The sequence below is a fragment of the Heterocephalus glaber genome, unplaced genomic scaffold (assembly GCF_053883595.1).
Source record: "Heterocephalus glaber isolate CG9 unplaced genomic scaffold, H.glaber_assembly_v1.0 deba00001504, whole genome shotgun sequence".
In the NCBI taxonomy this organism is placed as follows: domain Eukaryota; kingdom Metazoa; phylum Chordata; class Mammalia; order Rodentia; family Bathyergidae; genus Heterocephalus; species Heterocephalus glaber.
In genome coordinates this window covers 69,498,144-69,518,582 of record NW_028258324.1, presented here as the reverse complement: position 1 = coordinate 69,518,582, position 20,439 = coordinate 69,498,144, and the positions used below count along the sequence as shown (strand labels likewise).

Here is a 20,439-nt window from a genome sequence, read left to right as displayed (position 1 = left end):
GAAAATATGTAGCCCATTGTGCCTTGCTACTTTCACTTAGTATAATGTTTTCAAGTTTTATTCACATGGTAGCATCCATTAGTGCTTCATTCCCTTTTCTAGCTAAGTAATATTTCATTATACAAATAAACTGAACTCACTATGTTTATCCATTCACCCATTGATGGGTAGTTGAGTAGTTTTTTGGCAACTGTGAATAATCCTGATACAAACATTTCATGTCCAAGTTTATGCATGAATTTTTATTTATTTTGAGTATATCTCTAGGAGTATAATTGATGGGTCTATATTTAACTTTTTGAGGAACTGTAGATACTGTAGATTGGTAAGTTTCATATTACTATCTCATGAAATGTTGGAACAACTAATTAAGGAGACAATTTATGAAAAGGAACTTACACTCATCATAAGTTATATTGTGTTCACCAAGGACAAGCTAAGTCTATAAGTTTTATTTCATTGTTTGAGAGGATTAATGCATCAGAAGACCAGAGAAGGGTTGTGTTTTGATTCCTAAGGAGGATTTCACAGTATCAGATAGGGGAACCCTAGCGGGTGTGATGTTAGTTATTTGATAACCATGTTTTATGAGGACATATTTGACTGATAACAGCGTTACTGAGTAGTTATATGGGCTAGGTACTGCTAACAAAATGTGAGCAATGGTATGTGCCTTTGTATTGCTTGCACAATAGTTCTTGACTGAGGGATACGTAAAAAGAAGAATGCATTTTGCAAATGGACACATCTGGCATTTACCTCTAGGAGATTCTGAGTTTGGTGGATCCAGCAGTTTAAGAAAGCTCCCCAGGGAATTCTAAAGCATAGCCTTGCTAAGAAACTCTCAGAAGGGAAGCTTTTCGGCACTATTCTTGGCCTCACTTTGCCTTGAACTACATAAGTTTCTAAGCTGAGCAACAATGTCAGAATGATTTCAGATATATGTATAATATAATTGCTCACATTTTAATAGCATTAAATGAAGGAAGCTGTCAAGGAAATTTCCTGATATTGAAATTGATTAACAGATTGATACAGCTGGATTCTATATGAATTTGTATCTGCATTAGTGGTCACGAATACTCTAATTTTCTCCCCTCCCTATCCATGCATTTGCCTGCCTGTGGCCAATAAAATGTTGGCAGGAGGGGAGATTAAGAGTCAATCCATGCATTACTAGATAGTGTTTCCTTTGGCTTGGCCAATAGCAATGTTTCAGGCAGTAGTTGCATGGTCAGCCTGGTTTCTCAAGTGACTACACTTGAACAGAGCTTCCTTCCCTGCAGATCTTAGTGGTCTTATGGCATGAATAAGAATACAGCATGAATAAGAGTTGTTTTAAGACACTGAGGATACTGATACAGGATTCTAGGGTGAGTTTATAATGGCATGAAATTTAATGTTAAATAATGTAAAGCCCTCTACTAATGTTGAAAAGATAAAAATTATACAGACTAGAGGGTCTGGTCCAGAGATTAATGTATATTTTTCTCTTGTCCAGCCGAGGATCACCTTGAAATTAGTGAATGTGTGTCTATGCCTCTTGAAGGTAATGTTAGTGTTTATTACTATAGCCATCGTGTCGCCATTAGGAAAGCTGACCTTAGTAAGTGAAAGCAGATGTTGCTGAAGGTTGAGCAAAGACAGAAAAAATGTGTTAGACATTGCATTGCATGCCTGTAATCCTAGCACACTGGGAAGCTGAGGCAGGATTGCAAATTTAAGTCCAGCCTGAGCAACTCAATGACTTAGTGAGACCCTGTCTCAAAATAAAAAAAGGAACGGGGAGGCAGCTTAAGTGATAAGGTCCTGAGTTTAACCCCCAGTACCAAAAAAAGTGGGCAGGTCCTGGGTCCTGGATGATATCATTGAGTTGCTGGAGTAACCAATCTTTAACAGGTTTTTTTGGTTTTGTTTTGGTTTGGTTTTTGGCACCAGGGATCGAACTCAGGACTCTACACTTGTGAGGCAGGTGTGGGACCACTGAGCCAAATCTCTGGCTGGAGTAACCAATCTTGATGCCTGTTGTAACATTTGTAATAGAAATCAATATATCCCATTACTGTGTAGACCAATTTATGTTGCATCTTGTGGAAAATGCAAAGATGTGCTCTCCAGACCCCTTTCAACAAATCACTTACTGCCTAGCTCCAAGCAGCTCCAAGCTGTAAGCTTCTTCAAAGTGTCCCTGAGCTGCAGAGAGCCACCTTGCTTGAGCCCATACCCTTCCAGGGCAGACTGGATCCAGCACAATAGGCTGGCCATTTGAGCCTGACAAGGGCACCCCATAGGCACTACTTTCTCTAGAGCTTTCTCCTAGGGTGCCTGAAGATTCTTTGGATCTATATTGCAGTTCAATGTCTTCCTCTGGACAATCCTGCTTCTTCATTATTCATAGTAAAAAAAAAAATGTTCTCACCTCCACCGTTTAGTGGAAACTTAAACTGTGATAAGCTTTCTGTTACATCAGGAAAAAGCATCCGGAGATTCAGTGGAATCGTTTTAACTCAGAGTTGTCTAAGAGAGGGGAAGTGCACTTATGTTCTTTCTAATTTTAATGTTGTATTATGGAAAATATGTATATAGAAAATAAAGAGATGAATGTAATGAAATAACAATATCACAAAATGACAGGTATTTATCATCTATTAACCTCCCACATTAGCTTAAAATAAGTCTTAGACATTATATTATTCCATTCACTAACACTACAGTGCACTGATGTTTGCTTTGAGATGCAGTACAAGGCCATATTTTTCTCCATTCTCTTCCAAGTCCAACTTTCTATGTATCATTTCATCTTTTCTTCCTTTTCCCACAAACATAGATTTAAAAAGAAATGTTTTAATAGGGAAAGGGGCAGGAGGAGTAGGAAGAAGGAAGACAAGATCCCAGAATGAATCTTGGAATCCATTCATTCTTTCACTCATTCAACAAACATTTTAGACCTATCATGTGCCAAAGTCTTGGGATATTCAATTGTCATCAGCATAGGCAGTTGTACAGATAGATAGCACAATGATGTCTCTGGTCAGATTAACCAGAGAAAGAAAGAAAGTCAGAGGGGGAGGAAGGAAGGAAAAAGAAAGAGGGAGACAGACAGAGAAAAGAAGGGAGGGGAGAAAAAGGGAGGGGAGGAGTCACCCACTGCCATCTAGTGGTCACAGTGGTGAATATCACGCCTTTCTTCCACTAAACAAAATAGAGGGTTTCTTCAGGAAAGACCTTAGAGGAAATTTAGGCCCAGAGAGGTGGAGTGATTTAAGGGCATATGACGAGTTAATAGAAATTTATCTTACGGAAATAGGTCGTACAGTTTAGTAGAGGCTAGCGAGTTCAGAATCTGCAGGATAGACTAGCAAGCTGGAGACCCATGAGAGCTGATCTTGCAGCTGAAGTTCAAAGGCTGTGTGGAGGCAGCAGTCCCATTACTCAGGGTCTTTACCTCGGCCTTTTTACTCTTTAAAGCAGCCAACTTTACCCAGAGTCTACTGATTGGGTCTATATGAGAAGTTTGCCAGGAAAGGAACCCAGTGATGGCCACACACCGGAACATTCAAATGATCACTAGAATTATGTGGCATCTGTGAGGTTATATTTAGTCCTTATCTCTCCTGTTCTGAATTTTTTTTTCTATTCTTTTGTATTTGAGACTGAAGGTCCTTTTTTAATTTAATTTTTTGGTATTGGGGATCGAACTCAGGACTTTGCACTTGTGAGGCAGGCAGCAGCACCACTGAGCTAAATCCCTGGCCCAGAGAGTGTAGGTCTTGAAAGCAAATCTGTTCTTACTCTAAAAACTTGAGGTAGATTTGGGGAACAGGGCAGATGATGAGCATTTTAAAGTTCCACTTCTGGACCTAGCACTGCCACTAACTGTAACACTTTTCATTGCTTCTCTGGCTCCAATTATCCTTACTTGCAAAGGACAGAGGTTGACCATATCGTCTCTAAAGTTCATTTCAGTTTTATCATTCTGTGAATTTTTTTCTTTATATATCCTTTTATTGGTACATTTTAGGTATACAACATGATGATATTAATCACTGGAAATTTGCACCTTTACATAATCTCTTGGTTCTTATTTTTCCCCCTTCCCCTCCCTCCCTTCAAGCCCTCCATCCCTATTTACAGAGACTTTGTTTCCATTTTTTCATTTTCTCATATTAATTCCGTTCCCTTCTTTCCTTTCCCCTACCCCTCCCATTTCCCCTTCCCCTTTGCCCCTTTTCTTCCAATTTCCATTATCTATTATGCCTTTTAGCCCTTATTTACACTTTCAGTTTCTCACACTAGAGAAACTATTCGGTATTTACACATGTGTGTCCTGTTTATTTCACTTAAGAGTATCGCCTCAATGTGCATCCATTTAGCTATAAATGTCTCTAATTTCTCGTTCTTTATGGCTGAGTAGTACTCCATTTTATTTTTTTAAAAACCCCGCATTGGGCTGGGGATTTAGCTCAGTGGTTTCGCTGCCTACTGCACAAGCACAAGGACCCGAGTTCGATCCCCAGTGCCAAAAAAACCCCCCACATTTTCTTTATCCAGTCTCCAGTTGATGGGTATTTGGACTGTTTCCAAGTTTTAGCTATCACAAACTGTGCTGCTATGAACATGGGTGCACATATATCACTGTGGTATGATTCTTTTAATTCTTTGGGGAAGATACCCTGCATGGGAATAGCTGGGTCAAATGGGACTTCCAGTCCTAGTTCTTTGAGGTATCTCCATACTGATTTCCACAGTGGTTGCACCAGTCTACACTCCCACCAGCAGTGGAGCAGTGTTCCTCTTTTCCCACAGCCCCACCAGCATTTGTTATTGGTTGATTTCTTGATAGCAGCCATTCTTTCTGGGGTGAGGTGGAGTCTCAGCATTGTTTTTATTTACATCTCTGGAATGACCAGTGATGCTGAACATTTTTTCATATGTTTATTTGCCATTTCTACCTCTTTGTGTGAGAAATGTCTGTTCATTTCAGATGCCCATTTTTGGATTGGGTCTTTAAATTTGGGAGGTCTGATTTTTTTAAGTTCTTTATAGATTCTAGATAGTAGACCTTTGTCTGAGAACAGCAGGTGAAAACTTTTCCCACATTGTGGGTTGTCTCTTCACACTGCTGGTGGTTTCTCTTCCTGTGCAGAAGCTTTTTAGTAAGATCTCACTTGTTGATTGTTTGTGCTAGTTCATGGGCAACTGAAGTTTTGTTCATAAAATCTTTTCCTACACCAATGTCTTCAAGAGTTCTATCTAACCTCTGTTCCAGCCTATGCAGCATATCTATTTTAATATTTAATCTTTAATCCATTTCAATTTTAATTGAGTGCATGGTGAGAGATATAGGTCTAGTTTTAATCTTTGGCAAATTGAAACCCAATTTCTCCAGCACCATTTATTAAAGAGGCTATCTTTCCTCCAGTGAGGGTGTTTGGCTCCTTTCTCAAAGATGAGGTGTCTGAGTGTGTCTGGAGTTGTTTCTGCATCTTCTAATCTGTTTCACTAGTCCTCAGGTCCTCTGTTTCTTTGCCAGTACCATGCTGCTTGTATCACAGTAGCTTTGTAGTAGTTTCAAGTGGGGGATTGTAAGACCCCTTTCCATGTCTCTGTTACCTAGAATTACATTTGCTATTCTGGGTCTCTTCTTGTTACAAATGAATTTTTGGATTATTTTCTCAAGGTCCATGAAGTATGCTTCCAGGATTTCAGTTGGGATTGCATTGAATCAGTTTGGAAGTATGGCCATTTTCACTATGTTGATCCTTCCTACCCAGGAGCAAGGGATGTCTTTCCATTTTCTGATACCCTCTTCAATCTCTCTTTTCAGAGTGCTATAGTTTTCAGAGAAGAGGTGTTTGATTTCTTTTGTTAGGTTGATTCCTAGGTATTTCCGTTTTTTGGATGCTGTTATGAAAGGAATTGTTTGGCCTATTTCTGTCTCAGTGAATCTATTGTTCATGTAGAGGAAAGCTACTGATTTTTGTGTGTTGACCTTGTATCCACTACTTTACTGAATTTGGTCATTAAGTCTAGAAGACTTTTGGTGCAGTTTTTGGGGTCTTCTGTGTACAGTACCATGTCATGGGCAAATAATGACAATTTGACTTCTTCATTTCCTATTCGTTCTGTGAATTTTTGTCCGAAGGACCAATCTTCATTTACCTGGTCCTCCCATCTCCTTCTTTTATTCTGAGGTTTTTTTTTCTTCTTTGCATAGTCATTTGAGTACCTCCACTTCTGAAGGGCAGGGCACAGGTTATATTCATCTTTTACCCCAGTACCTCACACAATAAGCAAGTGCTTTAAAGTGGGGTTAAGGTTGGTTGCTATATGTGGTTCTTGTCTGCAGTAGCTCATAGCTCTGAAGGGGAGGGTACCAGGAACCATCAATTCACTACTGAATTAAAAACTGGTTCCAGAATTCCTCCCACTTACATGTTCCAGTGGGGAGCAACAGAGTTCATAAGAGAACAAAACGTATCAGTTAATACTCATTTAGCGTTAAGTATCAGCTCAAGTGATACAGCAGTCCTAGATTGACATCATCAAATTAGCCTGGTACCTAGGTTGTAGGTACTAGTAAGTATTACGCGTTTCCACACTTCAAACCGGCACAAAGAAGTTGAATAACTTACCCAACACCGTTAGAAATGAGGCAAGTAGCATTTGAAACCAGACAGTGCAACCTCAGAACCTGCATTCCCAAGGAAGCCTCTGGACTGAGGGTTCAGGAAAACCACAAGGACAATCTTGGGCGCGCCCCCAGTGACTGGCCTAATTTGGAGTACCATGGTTAAGTTCAAGCAAGGTAAAGTGGCTGCAGACGGGAAGGCTGTAGAAGCAGACAAAGAATTTTGAGAGGGGCACTTCTCAGAGAACAGAAATGCACAAACAAGACCTGGAGCGCCTGGGGGCTGAAGAGGAACTCAAGAACAGCGCGGACGTGACGTCATCTAGCGGAGTCGCACTCTCAGGTGGACAGCAGGGTCAGACAAGATTCGGGGCGGAAGTGACGCACCGGAAGTTATGCGTGGAGGCGGCACCTGGTGGCCGAGGGTGTTGTGATGGGAGGGGCGCACTGTTTGTGGTGCTCTGGGAGCCTTGCATCCCGGGAGGTAAGGTGTGGACCGTTCTGGAAGGCGGGCGGAGCTGGCACCGATGGCCTGGGTTGTTCCGGGCCGTGAATTTGGGCCCGGAGAGGTGACTCCCCGCGTAGGTGGTGACTGGAGGGAGGCTACCTGCCTCTAGACTCCTTGAGGGGCTAGGGATGCCGGGAACTCTTGGGAACCGGGTGTGGGGGACGAGGGCTGTCGGGAACTACAGTCTTTTGGTCTTGGAATCCGTCGCTTCTGGCTGGTGGAGAGAACGAGCTCTGAGCTGAGCTCACTTCTCACCCGCCCCAGCCCGTTATGGAAGCAGGGGACAGGGACGTCGGCTTTTTCATCTCTTAATCCGTAGACTGACTGTACTCTGCCACTATCAGGCGTCTTTAGACGCTGTCAAGAAGGAATGAATGAGTTAATAAAAGAAGCCGACTGTGGCTTCGCAGGGAAACTTCTCTCACATCTCAGTATCCCTGCCTCTGTGACTCGGGTTTGGGTTTATGCTGGCGCCGGGGAGATTCAGGACGGCGTGTGCGCGCGCGTGTGTTTTACAGTCTTTACTTTACAAATGTGTATTAATACTTTTCTCTGGGTGAACAGCATAAGGCGATTACTGTATTTGATTTCTTTCAGGATCTTTTACTGTTGTGGGAAGAACGTCTAATGGAGTGATACTAGGGAGGTCATCAAATGATAAGGTGCAGTTGTAATGCACTGAGCTGTTGATTGGTGTCTTCAGTGCTTTTAGCAGTATAAACCTCTTAATGTTTTCTTATAGTGGGGTTATTTCATAACAGAAGTGGAAATTGTAATTCATAAAAATCTAGTCAGAAGTTTCACCTCACAAGTACACATAAGAAGCAGTTGTAGAACACACCCGAAAGGAATGAATCCCTGAAGATTAATGGGTTTCCTTTGTAAAAAGAATCTTAAAACGTAATGAAGAGGGAGCATGTACTTAAAAACAAGTTCAGTAACCGGGCTGTTTTTGGTTATCCAATGGAATAAAGTGTAGATGAATGAGATCTGCCATGAATTGTTACCTATATGCGGTCCCAGTGAGGTGATTTGTGTATATGGGCAATCTAATGACAGAGCAGCCCTTGAGAAGTTGCAGACTCTTAATTAGATTAGCTAGAGTAGAAGACCTTAAATTTATGTCATATTGTGTTGTGTGTGTGTATGTGTTTACAAAGAAGAAACTTCTGCATTTTTAGATTTAAAACCTAGGATATTCTTCAAATAGGTTGAAAGTTCAAAAGTATACATGCAAATAGATTATTGTAGTATTTAAATTTTACATGTTTGCCTACCTTTAAATCTTCTTTTCCAAGTTTCTGGAAAATTCTGGTGTCTAAATACTCCCCATTTTTGTATGCTGTTATTGTGGTGCCATGTTTATATACATACTATTAAAAATAATGTTTTGCAGTCCTCTAGGTTGTTATTGTCTTAGTCTAATTTTGCCACCTCAATCTACTGTTTAATGTCACATCCACTAAATTTAACACATCTAGAGTATAACTGTTGCTCATAATGAATTGTTTTCCAAGTGGTAACTTAGGTATGCACATTGACATTCTTGAGATTTTCAGTTTTTACAGAGCTCTGCAATCTATGGACTCCAACATGGACTTCATGTAAAGAAACCCACAAACCATTAATGGACAAAACCATGAATCAGTTTGTAGTGTGGCCCTCAAATCCTAGCACTTTGGGAGAGGTAAGTTGTTGACTGTGTTTTATGTTAGGTGAAATGTTAGAATAGCCTTGGATGGGCAAAGGAAATTCCAAAACTGTAACTGAAAAATATAAGACTAAATTTCTTCATGTTTTAATCAGGACCTACCAAAGAGATTTGTTTTGTATATATGAGACAATTGTTACTATTTCTTTGTCAAATTGATCATGTATTCAAGAGATTGACAGGGTTTATTGTTCCTGGAAGTTTATTGTTCTGCTTTCCTTTTAGGGAGAGCCCCTTTCAATACTTTATATCCTCAGAAAAATAAATCTGTTGATGCCTTGTAAAAATTAGGCCTCACGTCATTTAAATCATGTAGCATCCAAGTTTGGGTATGTAACAGTATATATTCTGGATCTATTGATTAATTATATTTTGTGCCTTAGGTTTAAGCAAGAAAAGAGACCCCAAAGTGGTTTTTTTCTTTATTTCTTCATCTTGCCTTATTTATTCCTTCTCCTTCTCCTTCCCTCCCGCCCTTTTTTTTCCAGTTTCTTTTTGAGACAAAGTCTCACTGAGTAGCCCAGGCAGGCCTCAAACTCCTCCTGCCTCAGCCTCCTGAGTGCTGGGATTATAGGCATGCACCACCACACCTGGCTTTTATTCCTACACCTACTCCTCTTTCTCTTTGTCCTCCTCCTACTTGTCTTCCTCTGCCTCCTTCTGGTACTGGGGATTGAACTACATCAAAACATGATGTACTTTTTTATTTTTTGAAAGTTGGGATTACAGGCATTTGCCACCAGGCCTGATTGCTATTTTCTTTCCATTTTTCCCACTCCTTCCTCCTTTCTATCTTTCCTTTCTTCCTGCATTTCTTAGGTGATTCATCAGCCCTTTTTATAAAACTTTCTGTTCAGGTAGTAAAGTTTGTCTCTCTTGTTTCTGCTTGTCTCTCTGTCGCTTTTCCTAATTCAGCAGTTTGTTAATTTTTAAAACCTTAACTTTGTGATGTTTGACACCTTTTAGTCACTGAGCATTTAACTCGTAAATGTTTTTCTGGTCTCTTTTGTAGATACTCTGGCTTCTTGTTTAGAATTTGTTTAATTCTAATAGAAGGTCGTTCTTCTAGGAATTCATCTTTCACATCTATTTGCATTTGCACACAAAATTTGCATAGGAAGATATTTGGTACAATATTATTTGACATTAAAAAAAAACTAGAAATAATCTACACATGCTTGAACAGAGGTCTGGTTAAATAAATGCCTTCAGGGCTGGGGATTGACCTCAGTGGTTCCACCGCCTGCCTCGCAAGCACAAGGCCCCGAGTTCGATCTCCAGTACAAAAACAAAAACAAAAAAACCAAAAAATAAATTCCTTCATGTAATGTAATACTTTACAGCTCTTAGAATGAAGTGAATCCAATAATGCAGATATGGAAAAAATCTCTAAGATACATTGTTAACTGAGAAAAACAATACAAAACCATATGATAGTATGTTTTTAAGAAGCATATATTTACTACTTACATATAAAATTTCTTCAAACCTATATAAGGAACTATAGACAGAATTCCTTGGAGAATGAAACTAGAGGTCTCGTCTACTTGTATTTTTAGTGTATACTCTTTCTAGTGGATTGAATTTTTTACTATGAGCATGTTTTATTTTCATAATACTAAGAAACACTCAGGTGTTAGGATAATTTAATGAATATTCCTTATGACTTTCTGACCTTAAAATTATTTGCACTATTGAAGAGTGAGGTTACACTGTATTTGAAGGGTGAGGTTACACAGAGCTCAAGAAAGGTTTGGTAATATTCTAATAGGTTTTAAACCTTGTCATTAGTGCTGCCAAATTCAGTACTCGTGTTCAGTGTATAGAATGTTGCTGACCTGACCACGTGATGTGATGGTTATTACCTTTGTTTGCAAGCTAGGTTTGTATTGCTTTGGCAGGTTCTTTTGAGCATCTCAGTTTTACTAAGTGGGATGGACTTTGTTTTATTTGAATTGCTACTTAGGTACTCTATACCCTTTCCTCCTCCCGCCCCCTCCCTTTCTTTCTCTCTTCCTCCCCCTCCACCTTCTTTCCTTCCATCTTTCTTTTGTGGTGCTGGAGATCAATCCCAGGCCCCTGAATAAGCTAAGCAGGCACTCTACCACTGAACTACATCCCAAGCCCCTGGGTTCTATGTTCTTTAAACAAGTCTTGCAGTTACTATTTGACATTGTTCTTGATGTTTAGAATTGGCTTAAGGCATTTCAAAGAATGACTTGTTCTCTGTTAATAAAATCAGTAAACTAGAAAGATAATTTAGAGAGATATACATCGATAATCTCATTCTCTATTACTTTGAATTGGTGGATTATCTGCTTGAACTCAGCAGAAATGGTGACTTTTACTTCTCTAAGTATTTTTATCTTCTCATATATTTATTGTGGGGCATTTTGAATAATAGTAGTAGTAAAATTAATTATACAAGAAATACAAAACTACAATCTTAGTTTAATTGATAAGGGGATTTTATGTGAAACTTGGTTGAGAATAGGGTATGTAAGAGACATACCTCTATATTACCAGTTGTGTATTTTATAAAATCATGATGATGGTCACTAAAATAGAGGCTGAGTCATGTTTAATAGAATAAAACAGGTTATGTCAAGTATTTATTTTTATAGTGTTGGACATTGAACACAGGGCCTTGTGCCTGCTATGCAAGTGCTTTACCACTGAGCTACCTCCAACCCTGGCCATTATTTTATTTTTTTGAAATGAGATTTCACTGTGTTGCTCAGGTTAGTCTCAAACTCCTGGGCTCAAGTGATCCTCCTCCCTCAGCCTCTACAGGCATGTATGCTTCATACCATATTTTAGCAAAATATTTCACATAGAGTCATCTCTGTGTTAAATGATACTTTGTTTCTTAAGGACTTAATCACTGTGGCCACAAAGGGGAAATCATTGAGAAGAATGCCTACCATGGGACTCTATTCTTGCTAAGAGAATGGCTAGCAATGAGTTGAGTCCAAGTGTAGATTGTTTTCCTAAATCAAGATTCTAGAATATGTTAAAGATGACATCTATTAAGGGAATTAACATGAATGTAAAACAGACATGTAGAGAACATAGAATTGAGGAATATGCCTGTAGGTGTATATGTGCATACACATAGATATATGATACATTATATTACATTTATATATATAATTTCCTGGAAAACCAAAAATTCCAGATGGGATGTTATGTAGTTAGTGCAATGTAAAGAAAAAAGTCAGCATTTTAAGGCCTCAGAACTAGGTCTGTCAGGGGCTAATTCATGGTTTTGGGAGTAGATCATTCACAGGGTCCAAGTGGCAGGAAGGCAGAAAACCCTGAGAATGAGAAAATGAAAATCTAGCAACATAAACAGTTACAGCTGAGGGTATCTAAAAATCTGTTTGCAGATATATATGTATATTTGGGGAGAGGGCTTAAAATTTCATTGCTTTTCAACTTTAATTGAACTAGGTCCAGAGCCTTTCCTACCATTCTGATTATGTATAACCAAGAGTAAGATTAAATAGACCCCATTAACCTATAAAGCATTAATATACAATATACAAAAACTGATTTTGTTACTAGATATCCTTGAAGAATATGAGAACTGTTTTAATTAATTTCTTGATTAAAAAAAGGGATAACTCTGATAATCTAGACTGAGGGGACTAGAACTTTTTTTTTTCCAGAAAATAGAAGATTTTAGGAATGTTGGGGAAATTCCATAGCCAGTACATTTTTCTCTGTTTAATCCAAAATTAATTGTGAATTGGAGAAAGCCTAGAGCTTGTCAATGGTGGAGCAGGTGGTGGTGAGAGACTGAGCTCTGGATCATTAGTTTTTCATGAGCAAAGTTTGAACATCATGAATGTTGTAGGAGAGGATTTCTCACTGTATGGCAAAGTGTACTAGATTATTCTGAAGGCTTCTTTCAACTTCTAAAACATTTTTGTAGTGTAATAAACTGATTTATCGGAGATGTGTTTGCATTCGACTATTCCTATATTTAAGTAGCAACAGCCAGCTTAGCCACTGGTCACTTACCCACTAACCTCACTTCAGCCATAATCAGAATATAAACTTAAAAATAACCTGTGCACCCAAAGTATAAGACACAAAATCCAGTTGCTTTTCTCATATCCTTGTTTGATTTATGTACTTTTTTTTTTCTTAGACATAGTTCTAACAAGCCTAATTAACTGGTATCTAACTCTCCACGATATTAAAAGCAAGAAATTGTGATTGGTTCAGCCACTCATTAGAGGCAGGCACATCAACAGGACGGAAAGGAAAAAAGTCATAAAGCAGACCAGCTAATTTTAAAATTGTAGCAACCCATGCCCTTTTGGTTATATGAAAACAACAATAGAGATCCAAAATGATAACCCTGACTGAATGTAAATAATTTATGTTTAGTATTTTCTATAGAAGAAGACAAGGAAGAATACCTGAATTTTAGAAAAATTTCTTTCATGTACTTAATAACAAAAGATATTAATAGGCCAGGAATGTAGCTCAGTGTTACCATACCTACCTGGCAAGTGCAAGGTCCAGAGTTTGATTCCCAGTAATGGGGAAAAAAAAAAGATATGCCACTATTTTGGCATTTGGAGAGGCTGCATTGTAGTAGGAAAAGCAGACCTGAGAGTACTGTAGCAGCTCTGATTTTGGGTTCCAGTATTTACTAGCTATTCCAATTATTATATTAGGGAAGATAAATAGTAGCTAGAAAAATTGCCTAGATAAATAGTAGCTATTTTCTTCGATATTTCATTTCCATAAACTTACTCTTCACTGAACTTTTTTGCTCTTTAAATGGAGCAAAAACAAACTTACCTAATAATTTTAGGGTAAGTTTAATATATATATTTTAATGCTAATAATGGTGATGGCATGCTTAAACACTTTTCAAAGAGTTACACAAGTAATTCATGTCAACTTCACAAAATGAGGATACAGGAAATAATACCTGGAGCTGGTGTATATCTTAGAGGTAGAGGGAGTGCTTAGCATGTGAGAGGCCCTGAGTTCAATCCTAGGGTGGGAGCTAAGCAAAAAAGGGAGTAAAGTCACTTATAATTCTCTATCACTGTTAATATTTTAATGTCATGCTTTGTATTTTAAACTGCTTTGACGTTCCTGCAGTGTATCACTTCTGAGTGGTGACTACTAAAACTGTGCCTTACTACTCTTGGGGTATTTAATTAGTCGTTGCACTTTTTCATCACCATATGCAAGGAAAGATTGTGGCATGGCTGATTAAAGCAAATGGCTGAGTACTGGTAAATTTTGTTTTGTTGAAACCAGTTTTCTAATGCAGTGGTTGTAGCTGTAGCAAGAAGGCCTGAGTTTGATTCCTGACTCTACTTTTTATTAGCTAGATAATTATCTGAATTTTAAAATTTCTCTGTGCCTCAGTTTCTTCATCTGAGAAAATTAAGGATAATAGTATCTAATTCATGGTGAAGATGAAATGAATTAATCTGCACAAAGTACTTAGAGCAGTGCCTGGCGCAATGAAAGACTCAGCAAATACTATTAACTGCTATTATTAATTTTTAAGAGCTCATCAGTTTCTTGGAAAAAAAGGAAAGTTTACAGGAGCACATAAAGTAAAAAGAAACAGTTACAATGAGCACAAAATTAAGTCATTGAAATAAAAAATTCTAACAAGAGGTAAGAAGGAGGGATACAACAGAACATCCACTGGGAGACATAGGCTGTAAATGGATGTAACTTTTCTTCGATTATATTTGTACATGTTTACAATACTTTTGCTCTATGTTTTTTGTATAAACCCCTGCAAAGTGGTCTGTTTTTCTGCTTGAAGGCTTTGCTACTTTATTCTCCATGCTTAGAAAAATATCTTCCAACCATAATAGTCTTACTTCAGTTTCTTTCTTTGCTTCACAAAATCTACTTCATTTGATGCTGTCTTCCAGCAAACATTTTGGCCATGCTTTCAGCTCTTTAAGACAATCAGATATCTCGGAGAGTGAGCAGGGATTCAAGAAATTTCCCTTACATCATTTTCTCTGACTACAGATGCTCAGTGGTTGTGTAAGAACTTCAGATTCTGTTGCAGTTTGTAGTGAAGAATATTAATCAGAGAGCTGAGCCAGCGAATATATTTTGCATATCTTTTAAAACCTTTTTCCTTTTTCTTCTTTCTATTCTTTTAGCATGCTATCTAGCAATCTGATTAATTATTGAGCAAGGACCTTTTTAACGTCCCCTTTTAAAAAAAATTATTAGACTTGCTAGTGGAATTTTTTTGTGTTTTTTTTTCAAGCATCAAGTACCAAGATGTTGAAGACCATGTCCCACCCTCATTGTGCATGCAAGAGTTCAGTGTGAATAACCTCATCAAGACATAGATCTTCTTCAGAGGCTTCAAGTGTCATCTTCATTAAAGCTCTCCATTGAACCCTCTTAAAAAGGCAAAAGCTGAAAGGGAATAAAATCCATTAATACAGTTTTAATAGCCCTTCCTCTGACTTCTCTTCAATTTTCTTGCCCACTGGGGTCCTTCATACTGCTTATGTTTCTTTAGACAGTACCTAAAGACACGGTGCTTCCAAAAAAGTATATATTCTGTGGCTGTTAAGTTTTTATTGATAGAGAAGCATAAACTTGGTATGATAAGTTTGGAATTAGGTCTTTTGTTATTTTCTAGAAAAAGTTGAACTAGCTGGGGATTTAGCTTAGTGGTTCTGGCGTCTGCCTCGAAAGCTCAAGAACCCGAGTTCGATCCCCAGTACCAAAAAAAAAAAAAAGAAAAAAAGAAAAAGTTGAACCAGTAATATAAAAATGAAGATTAAATTTTAAAAATATTTGCGATTAGAGTGTATGTTTAGAATGCATAAGGCCCTGGGTTGAATTCCCGTTTATAAATAAAATTTCTAAAATGTTACATAGTTTAATGTATTAATTTATATTTATATATCAATATATATTAACAGGTACATTTATATATTAATACATTAGTTTAAGAAATATTTTTATACATTTAAAAAAAAATATTTTTGAGGTGAAATTATACTTTCAGAAATTATGTGGCCTCTAGAAAAGATCTTCAGCCTAAAAGCAGATGGTTCTTATTCTGTCTCTACCACCACCTCTTATTAGCTGTACGATAGCTGAGCCTGAATTTCATTATCTGCAAAGTGAGCCTGATATTTTCCCCACCTACCTCACAGGGTTGTTGTGAGGATCAAACGAAATAAAGTACGTAAAAAAGACTAATAAAATGTGTGATACCGACATCAGGTCATGTTACCTAGTTGCAAATCATTCCCTCTTCTCTTGGGCCTGGGAAAATGGGTGATTTTAACACACTGTGAAAGCACATACCATGTCCAGGCTGGATACATGAAACTGAGGCCATGTTAATTTTTTTTTTTTAATTTTTCTCTGAATACTTAGAATACTATCATAGGCTAATTCTAAGAAAGAAAAAACTGTGTTTCCTTAAAATTACAAATTGGCATTGATTATGCTCTAGACAGAGCAGCCAAGAGTTGTAGCATATTAATGGTCTGCATACTCCTTTACTGCACTGCAGCCAGCACTTTTATTTAAATGAAAGAAAGAGCAAGATATTTTACAATGCATCCCACATAGTAAAAATAAATATTAGTTTGTGTGTGTGTGTGTGTGTGTGTGTGTGTGTGTGTGCACGTTAATGTGTACGTAGCTGGTTAAAGTGCCTTTTTTTGTGTGAGTCAAAGTTGCTCTTTGTAAGTGTAATTCTAGTATTAATGCCTTTTTGTGCATTTGGATTCTTAGGAGACTCAGTGTTTCTTTTCATTTTATACTACTCTTTGTGACAAAGGAATTAACAGTCAATATTTGACTTTCACTTTAAGGGAAATTTTTTTATTTCATAGAAAAGAAAAATCCTATAGGCTATAATACTATTTCTTCTTACAGCCAGGTTGTTTTGAACATTTAGGTGATTGGTTCAGCCTCTACTCCTGGAAAGATTGTGTCAAATGTTTTGCTTTTTAATTTTTTTTTTTTTAACTTTTACCTTTCTGGCCTTATGCAAACAAAAAAATTCCTACTTAGTTTTGCCATTGTTTGAGGACTAGGTAGAAAGAGGCAATAAAGAATAGAGTTAAAATGATTAGGAATTTGATGATCTCTAAAAGGAAAAATGCCATTTTTTCTTTGAATAAATTTATCTTTAATGATTTAAGATAAATAAGTCACTGGCATTAGCTTGTTCATTTCCCCTTAAAAATAGCTTTCTACATCTTTGGTGATATCATTGATTAGGAATAAGTGACTTTTATCATATTCCTGAGCAATAGAGAATGGCTTCTTCCTCAAAAGGTTATACATTCCAGTTCATTGATGAGGAAATAATTTGTTATTTCTTCAGTGTACTAAGATGCTATATTTGGTGCCATGGGATTACTTATTTAAACTGTGATAGGTTATAAAATTGATTTTTCTCTGCTTAAAAATTATGTATGTATATAATTATATATATATATATATTTCTAACAATGTGAATATTTATGAGAAGATTTAAAATGTAGAACTCAGCTGCTTCATTCTTCCTGAATGGTCATGATCAACCTTAGGTTGGTGGAGACAGAACAAACTGCGTAGATAGTGCAAATTGAGGCTGTTATGTGTATGTCATAAATGCTCGTTACCAAATATGATTGGCTTTTAGATGTTCCTTACCACACACACACCAAAAACATCACATTGACATTTACCACTCCTTCTTCATATAGAAAGTAGAATCTGCTTATGAAAAAGTTCAAGAAAAGTCATTTGATTAGCCATCCTTGACCTTATTTCTCAACCTTCATGAATCTAGTCAGTCATCGAATTCTTTTCCTCCTAAACATCTTTAAATCTTTCTCTTTCTGTTCCCATCTCTCTATCCTTTTTCTGTTGTCATCTTTCCCTGAACTTCTGCTGTCTCTTGATTGTTGTATATTTACTTTTCCCTCCTTTAGTTTCATTGCTTTTAGAATAATCTTTAAAAAATACAACTCTAATCTTTTTAGTCCCCTGATCTAAACTCTTGATATTGCTCTTAGAATTCAACTGAAAATGTTTATTCATTCTTCTCTGTCCACTAAGTTTCAACCTCAATGGCCTTCCAGTTTCCTAAAGATGCCAATTTATTTTTTCTTCAGGGTTTTTGTAGATGCTCTCTGTTTGGAATGGTCTTGTCCCTCCCAGCCTCTTCACTTAACTCATTCTACTTATACTACTAATTTCATTTGAAATACTATTTCTTCAAAGAAGCCCCTTGCCATACCCCAAACTAAATCGGACCTTCCCTTCCTATCATTCTTTAGCAAATCACCCAGTTTCCCCTCTATCTAGCATAGTTATAATTATTTGCCTAATTATTTGTTAATCTTACCACCAGCCTAAACCTTCACGAGGACAAGCACCGGTGTGTGTTTTATCTATCATTATATGCCCAGTGCTTAGGAAAATGCTTAGCAAATAGTAGGGATTCAGTAAATATTTGTCAACTAATTCTTCCCACAGCTGCCAGTCTTCATTCAGATATTTCAGTACTGCAGTTTCTCTAGGTTGTTTATTTCCTTTGTTTACAACCCTCGTTTCTTGCTCCAAGGATCAGCCTGAGTCCCAGTAATCATCCCTCACAGCCTTACCAGATCTGCCCGTGCTATCCCTTTCTCTGTCATCTTAACAGACTGGCTCATCCATGCTGGTCTCTTAGCCATCAAAATGCCAGTCTTTCTTCTCCCTCAGGACCTTTGTGTTTGATATTCCCCATTCCTAGAGTTCTCTTGTCTGAGGTATCTGTGTGGTTTAAGCCTTCACCTTCATGCTCTTTGGGTTATGATATGTCACCTTCTCAATGAGGCCCTTTCTGACCATCTTATTTTAAATTGTAACCTAACTGTGGCATCCCTAGTTCCCTTCTCTGCTTTATTTTTATGTGTACTCAGTACTGACTGACATGCTCTTCACCAGTGTTTCCTTTCCCAGGAATTGTGACTGACACGTGGTAGGCACTTAGAACATATTTATTAAATCTACTCCCATACGTGCGTATTTGGAAACAGCGAGACCTATAACCCATATTACAAGGGTTTAATATTTCAAAATGATTTTGTAAAGGTGACTTTAAATTTAATATCCTGCCTTGTTCTAAAAATATTTGAATTGGCTTCTAAAAATTTTGTAGTTCAATGAGATGAAGACAGGTAAAGAAAACAAAATAAAGATAATATAATAATATTAAATAATAAAGTTAATGTACAGAAGGACCTGCAGTGTGCAAAAGGCATGTTGTCAATTTGGCTCATTAGAGTTGCACTAGGTCAAGAACTCTGAAAACCTATTTAGCTGTAAGAAATAGTGAAATTACTCTCCATTCTGTATTGAGAGATGCATTATGAGTATAAAATGTACGCAGTATGTGGGTTGTAAAGGCTTTGCTCCATCTGAGAGATGTCAGCCGCAGCTACCAGCCTGTGCTTATGTCATGTCTAGGACATTTGCAAGGTTGATTCAAACTTAGTAACTGGATATTTTTGAAACTCAGCTGTCAGAGATTCTAATCAGCACATTAATTACTCTAGTTTCTCCTACTCTAATCACGAGGTGTCTGAGAATCTAATAGTTGCACCTCCTTCCTTTAGAGGTAGATAATTGGCAACTTAGACACAGGTCCTTATATAGTTGACAACTGAACTGGGGAGAAGGAAGGAGAACAAGGAGGTGAATTAGGCTTCAAGAAATCTTTCACCCATGCAGTAACCAAACTGAGCTATCTTATGTGTGCAGGTAAAGCTAAATGGGACATTAAACATACAGTTTGTTCCTAATATATACACTTTCCTAATTCTATTATATATATATATTTTTTTCACTTGAAACTGAGTTTGAGAACTGTGATACCTGTGGGCCAGTGATAAGGCAGAGGATTTGAAGATGGGCTATAGGCTTTTCAGTAAACTCTACTGTACTAGCTGAACAAAGCTGATATTTTGAGGCAAAAGCTGAAAATGTTTAGTTAAGTGGTGTGCTAGTGTCAAAATATGCTAGCTCTTATTTGACTTCTTTTTTTTTTCACCTTGCTCCTTTTTATCTTTGACATGGAGATAAACAGTATTTTTGAAGTCTAATCATCTGTTCTTGCTGTCCTTCCCCACTTTTCAGAGTTGAAAGAAGAGCTATATAATTTCACATATTTCAAGGAAAATATATGAGGAAATACAATAACACTACCACAGGACCATTAAAATGGACTCTGCACATAATAGAAAATCATTTTCCCAAAACCATTGTCACATGTTGCTGATTAAAGGTTCATACTGTATTATATTTAATGTGTAAGTAGACATTGTTCTAACTTTCAAATGTGTTCATTGAATTGGCCCTACACATTTAGTTGCTGGAACTTCATGTTCATTTTTTTAAGAAATCAGCATCTCTTCTTTCAGGCATTTGATAAGTAATGGGAGAAAATCTAAGAACAGACAGAACCATCAGTGTAAAAATAATGCAGAGGTCATCATACCTTCTGGCATAAGCTATGGAGAAGCAGAAAGATCATATTTTCAGTAAAATTGTTGAAGTGGCAGAAAGAAAATATCC

The 20,439-nt window shown here is 37.4% G+C and overlaps 1 protein-coding gene across 10 annotated transcripts in view; it reads left to right on the top strand.

The window, feature by feature from the left end:
- Positions 1-6,753: 6,753 nt before the first annotated feature.
- The window catches only part of LOC147825418 (uncharacterized), a 60,658-nt gene continuing 46,972 nt past the window's right edge, over positions 6,754-20,439 (top strand). For 4 of the 10 annotated variants that reach the window (XM_087187041.1, XM_087187040.1, XM_087187036.1 and 1 more), the window contains exons 1-3: positions 6,754-7,115; positions 7,737-7,801; positions 8,699-8,826. In XM_087187041.1, coding sequence (XP_087043167.1) covers positions 6,884-7,115; positions 7,737-7,801; positions 8,699-8,767 — 366 coding nt within the window. In that variant the 5' untranslated portion in view covers positions 6,754-6,883 and the 3' untranslated portion in view covers positions 8,768-8,826. The other 6 variants (XM_087187037.1, XM_087187034.1, XM_087187035.1 and 3 more) reach the window with 6 other exon arrangements.